The sequence below is a fragment of the Pseudorasbora parva genome, chromosome 14 (assembly GCF_024679245.1).
Source record: "Pseudorasbora parva isolate DD20220531a chromosome 14, ASM2467924v1, whole genome shotgun sequence".
In the NCBI taxonomy this organism is placed as follows: Eukaryota; Metazoa; Chordata; class Actinopteri; order Cypriniformes; family Gobionidae; genus Pseudorasbora; species Pseudorasbora parva.
Window position 1 is genome coordinate 45,056,261 of NC_090185.1, and position 6,000 is coordinate 45,062,260.

A 6,000-nucleotide genomic window follows, 5' to 3' on the forward strand; every position below is an offset into this window, starting at 1 on the left:
AATTCCTGTGCGGCCGTACGGATTACTTTCACTTTAGAATAAGCACCAATTTGGGAGCAAACTATCTGAATGGTGTGTTTAATATTAATATCAATACTATACTTAATGAAAAACATAACAACAGAACAGTACAATGACAAGCTGGCTTAAATGAGAATGAGAGAGTGAATGGGTGAATGTGAGGCAAGATGTAAAATGCTTTGGATGGCCATGGGTCTGTTAAAAGTGCTATATAAATGCAGTCCATTTACCATTTACCATAAATGGGTGCTTTTACTAGCCTAGAAATCTAGACGCACCCTGGCGGCAGCAAATGTAATCTGCCCGCGAGTGTCAATACCCTTCTGGGCTGTATTCCCCTAACTCTTGCCCGGCCAATCACATCGTGTATAGAGTCGGTGGGCGGGGCCATAATGACGACGGCCGAGTTGCGTTTGCGTGCTTCTAGTAAACACAGAAACTGCCGAACGATGGTCTTTCGAATCAGCTCTGACCGCGACTCTGGAAGACTTGGTGTTAAGCTTTTCTCTGACTCTAAGAAAAGGACAAAGAACGGCACTGAAGTCATTCTTAAAAAGGGAAGATGTGTTCTGAGTTTAGCTGACCGGATACGGCGAATGTTTAATCTATCAACGAGCTCTGCTTCACCTTCGTTTCTCTGGTTGGTGTAGCGCTATCCTATCGCGTGCAGAGGGAGTTTGAAAGACAACCGTTTATCCGCCCCTTGGATTGAGCTGTCTATGGTGAGTTCCAGACCAAACATCTTGATGTGGGTCTGGCTTGTCAGGCTACGCTTTTACAGCTTTGAAACTGAATCTTCCGCCCTATATTTTCAGCTTCTCACTCGTGATAAATTAAATCTGACTCCTACTGTCTGTGCTCAGTTCAGTTTTTAACTGTAGTGTCTGTTCTCTAACTGAATTAAATCATTTTTATTACTATAAAACAATCAAAACGATATTGATACATATGACTGTTTATGAGTTCATACAGCTATATCTATAATGAAAAAACATTTACAAATCTTGAAGTCACATCCGGGAGAAAAGTCAGTAAATTCAAGTAAATTCACAGGCTTTGTTTATCCCATGTGAATGTGCCACGCAAAACTCAGATGTGGGAGTAATTTCTAAATCACAGAGGTCTCTAGATAATACTAATCCATTGTGAACAGTGCTATTTTCTCCAAACATTTGACCAGTTAATACAATTAGCTAACTGCAGCAAGGGCCAACACAAGACTAAACTTCTCTAATCTTTCAAAATACTTCTCTAATGTTTCAAAACTTAGCATCCCTGAATATAGCACGTTCTTCTACTTATATGAATTGCTTCAAGGAGAAGAAAACTCTTTTTTCTAAGCTAAAGGATAGCACAAGACAAATATTAAAAAAATGAAACCATCAATTTTCCTGGTTTTTCCAGGACATGTGGGAACCCTGAAAAAAAAAACACAACTAAAAATGACTTAGTTTGACTTTGACTTACAGTGCAACTTTGGAGGTTTTGATGACTGCTGATAGTCTAATGAGACACTCGTCTGATTTCTTGAATCTCTGAAGCTCAAACTCCTCCAGCTCTTCCTCTGATGTCAACAACACGAAGACCAAAGCAGACCACTGGGCAGGTGAAAGGTCAGCAGATGAGAGACTTCCTTTGCTAAGGTGGGTCTGAATCTCTTTCACCAGAGTTTGATCACTCAGTTCATTCAGACAGTAGAACAGATTGATGGATCTCTCTGGAGACAGATTAGCTTCAAGTTTCTGCTTGATGTAATGAACAATTTCCTTCTTGCTCTGGTCATTTTCATATTGCTGTGTCAACAGACCTTGTAAGAGTCGCCGATTGGACTGGAGCGACAGACCGAGGAGGAAGCGAAGGAAAAGATCCAGGTGTCCAGTTTCACTCTCGAGTGCCTTGTCCACCGCAGCCTTGAGAAAATCAATCATGGCTTCATTTTTGTTTTCCTGTTCTGTAGACTCTTGATCAAATGCAGTTTTCTTGTTGATGTATGGAATAATATATGCATAAAGGGTCTTGAGCAAATCAATCATGGCTTCATTTTTGTTTTCCTGTTCTGTAGACTCTTGAACAAACACACTTTTCTCTTTGACGTCGAGAAACAAATGTGCATAAATGGCTGCAATAAACTCTTGAATGCTCAAGTGAACAAAGCAGTACATGGTGCCAAGAACGATCCCTGTTTCCTCCTTAAAGATCTGGGTACACATGCCTGAATACACTGATGCCTTATAGACGTCAATACCACAGGCTTCCAGGTCTGATTCGTAGAAGATCAGGTTGTTTCTTTCCAGCTCTTGAAATGCCAGTTTCCCCATTGAAAGGATGGCGTCTTTATCCCAGGACACATCTGGTGTGCATTCTCCATCATATTTTCGACGGCTCTGCTGGATCTGAAAGCGGAGAAAGTGTGTGTACATTTGTGTCAGAGTCTTGGGAGTGTCATCAGTATTTGATTCCTGAAGTGTTTCAGAGATCTCATCAGACTCATTATTTTTCATATCATTATTTCTTTTCTCCTCCAGAATCTTTTGGAGAACAGTGGCTGAAATCCAGCAGAAGACTGGGATGTGGCACATGATAAAGAGACTCTTTGATTGTTTAACATGATCAATGATTTCATTGGCTATTTTCTCATCAGTGAATCTTTTTCTGAAGTACTCCTCCTTTTGTTCATCAATGAATCCTCGTATCTCTGCCACCCGGTCAACACACTCAGGAGGAATCTTACTGGCAGCGGCTGGTCTGGTGGTGATCCAGATGAGAGCAGAAGGAAGCAGATTTCCCTTGATGAGGTTCGTCAGGAGAACATCCAGAGAGGCTGGGGACGATACGTCACACAACGTCTCATTACAGTCAAACTTCAGAGGAAGACGACATTCATCCAATCCATCAAGGATGAACAGGACTTTAAAATCATTCTTTCTTGTAAGGTTTAGTCCTTTTGTCTCTGGGAAAAACTGAGTTAGAAGGTCCATCAAACTTTGTTTTTCATTTTCCTTTAAGTTCATCTCTCTGAATGGAAGAGGAAATATGAATCTGATATCTTGATTTTCTTTTCCATCAGCCCAATCCAGAACAAACTTTTGCACAGAGACGGATTTTCCAATGCCAGCGACTCCTTTTGTCAGTACAGTTCTGATCTCCTTGTCTTGTTCAGATGCTTTGAACAAGTTTGTGCATTTAACTGGAATCTCTTGTGATTCATGACGCCTGGAAGCAACTTCAATCTGCCTGACCTCATGTTCAGTGTTGACCGGTTCACTGCCACCCTGAGTGATATAGAGATCTGTGTAGATGTTATTCAGAAGTGTGGAGTCGCCTTGCTTCGCAATTCCTTCAAACACACTTTGATACTTCTTCTTTAGGCCACACTTTAGCTGATGAATGAAGAACAGCTCATCTAAACACAGGAACAGAAAAAAAGATAGTTTTAGTCTTGATTTTCTTTCCTACATTTATAAGTGTCAATCTGACAGATGTTGATGAGTCTCTTACCTTCTAGAGCATCAGCAGCTGTATTTTCCTTCATCTCTCTCAGGTAATGTAGTGTGAGATCAAGAGCTGCTGCTTTGATACTGCATCTGTTCTCATTAAAGTCCTTCACCAAGGATTCTGTGTTCTCTTTCTGCAATATCTTCTTAAACTTTCCCAGCTCATTCTTCAGAAACTTGATTATTTTGCTTTCAAGATCCTACAAAGAAAGAAAAAAGACAGAAAAACTATTTAAACCAAACTGTACATCCACATTTCCTGAAAACCATTTATCCAATCATTTAAAATATCAGTTAAAAAGACAAACATGAAAATGGTGTCATTTTTGACAAATATAATGCTTTTTTAAATATAGTATTACCTTTAATAAATATAATTAATATATGATTACTTTTTATTGCATTCTTTAAAAGTTAAAAATAAATTGTCAAGATGAATTAGAAATTAAACTTCTGTGTTTTATTACATTTTTATAAATATAAAACACTTATGAAAATGTGTTTTCTTACCTGGAAGATCCACTGGAGATTGTCTGTGAAATTCCTGCCGTTCCTGTGAGTGTGTACGCTTGAGTCTAATGTCTCATATTGAAGCCTGTTAGCAAATAAATAAAATAAAATACTGAATGTTCAGACAAAATATTACAGAAATCTCTTGTAAACAATTTTTAGCAAAAAGAAGCAAAAGCTGATTAGCTGTAACTAGCATGTTAGCTATAACATTAGCTGATATAATAATTATTTATTTATAAAGTTTCCAAAACAGTCCACATGTGACCAAAAATAAGAAACACATGAAATACCTTTTGGCAGATGATGGTGTTTTCCCACTGAAGTTCGGCATGCCCCCTTTTGAACGGTCACTCTTCACAGACACAGAGCTGGACACACCTGAGCCTGATCTTACACTAATGACACAAAGAACAGAGAAGGGGAAAACACTTTACAGGACATACTTTAGTCTCAATCTTATCAGCTCTTTATGTTTGTAAGTTATTAACTGTGACACTGTCTATAAAGCCCTCTTTACCATGTAGATTTGATTTGTTGAAGAAGGTATTAGTTGTGTTTTTAAGTCAAGTCATCATTATTTATATTTTTAAATGGTTTAGTATTTGCAGACATAAAACAATGCTTGTTAAGGTTTTGTTCTTCACAAAGAAAAGACAAACCCCTGAAAGGTAATTAGTGTTAATAATGATTGTGTGAAAGAGTCTTACCTCTGTTCCTCTGAGAGACTCATCTTAGAGAGAGAGTGCTTTCCTCGCTCCTCTGCCATACTGCAGCTAAACGGCCACTGAACACAGATCAGCTCTGGTTTCTGAACACAATCATTCAGTTTGAGCTACAGATGACCATATGTCACTGAGATCAATAGCACGGCAGTTCAGGAAATAATCAAGAATGTGAAGTGAAAAAAGAGCATTATATAAAATCAAGTGAGTTATAAAACAATATACTGACATGTGGAATAATCAAATGATCTTTTGTCAGATAATTTAATGTGTTTTGTCCATGTAATGTAATGCCCATCCCTAGTGAGCACTATATTACATTTAATAAAAGCAGATGTAGGCAATGTTCGTCTTTGATAAATAAATAAATAAATAAATAAATAAATAAATAAATAAATAAATAAATAAATACATACATACATACATACATACATACATACATACATACAGCGAGTGATAGAATAAGTGAGCACTAAATGCTGGGTTTGATCCCGTCTATAGACTGGTACTTTAGAAGTCACAAAAACAACATCATCCTAAAATGGACGACGGCATCCGCGGCCTTCAAATCATTTCAGTAACTTTAGGCCTAATTTCTGACAGTCTGTTTGGAGTAGACTATAAAACACTTCCAGAATAAGAACAGGCCTTTTGTAACATTAAATCACGTTTACATTTACAATATGAAACTTCTGTTTTATTCCCCCAAATAACTGTAATCAGAAAAGTAAAAACTTACAGCATTGCGCAGTAAGAAGAGAGTTTAGAAGTATTTGAAGCATGATTTTCCCCTTCCTGTTCGTGTGTTGCTTGTGTTGTTCAATCCCAGAGTAAAGTCCAGTCTCTGGTAAAGCTTTCCGTGTCGTTCATCTGCTGTATGTTTGACTCTGGAAGCGATTATCAGCTGTTACTGCTCATTCTGACGGGCTCATTCGCCATACGGAGTTCTTTCTGCTTTTGTATTTTACACTTTCACTTTCGTCTTCTTTGTGGGTTTTACCTCTTGGTTGTGAAGCAGCTAAACAGGGGCACATCTCAATCATCTCACTAGTCCACTAGTCAGGGCACTGATTAGGACATAAGTCAATGGGCTGACTCCCTGATCAGTGCCCTGACTAGTGGACTAGTGAGATGATTGAGACGCGCCCAGGTTCATACATAGACAGTAAAGGAAATGGACAGAGCAATCCCATAGACGTCAACGGCGGAAAAATGAGGTCAACCTAGAGGTACTTGGCTTGTTTGAGATG

At 38.5% G+C, this 6,000-nt stretch overlaps 1 protein-coding gene across 2 annotated transcripts in view; it reads right to left on the reverse strand.

The window, feature by feature from the left end:
* LOC137040657 (NACHT, LRR and PYD domains-containing protein 12-like) overlaps window positions 1–5,771 on the reverse strand; it is a 48,748-nt gene extending 42,977 nt beyond the window's left edge. The window contains exons 1-6 of one of the 2 annotated variants that reach the window (XM_067416445.1): window positions 5,490–5,771; window positions 4,736–4,836; window positions 4,319–4,423; window positions 4,026–4,110; window positions 3,520–3,715; window positions 1,489–3,424 (exon numbers count right to left, since the gene is read on the reverse strand). In XM_067416445.1, the coding sequence (XP_067272546.1) occupies window positions 1,489–3,424; window positions 3,520–3,715; window positions 4,026–4,110; window positions 4,319–4,423; window positions 4,736–4,794 (2,381 nt within the window). In that variant the 5' untranslated portion in view covers window positions 4,795–4,836; window positions 5,490–5,771. The remainder of the gene's footprint in view (window positions 1–1,488; window positions 3,425–3,519; window positions 3,716–4,025; window positions 4,111–4,318; window positions 4,424–4,735; window positions 4,837–5,489) is intronic. The other variant, XM_067416446.1, reaches the window with a different exon arrangement.
* Window positions 5,772–6,000: the final 229 nt, after the last annotated feature.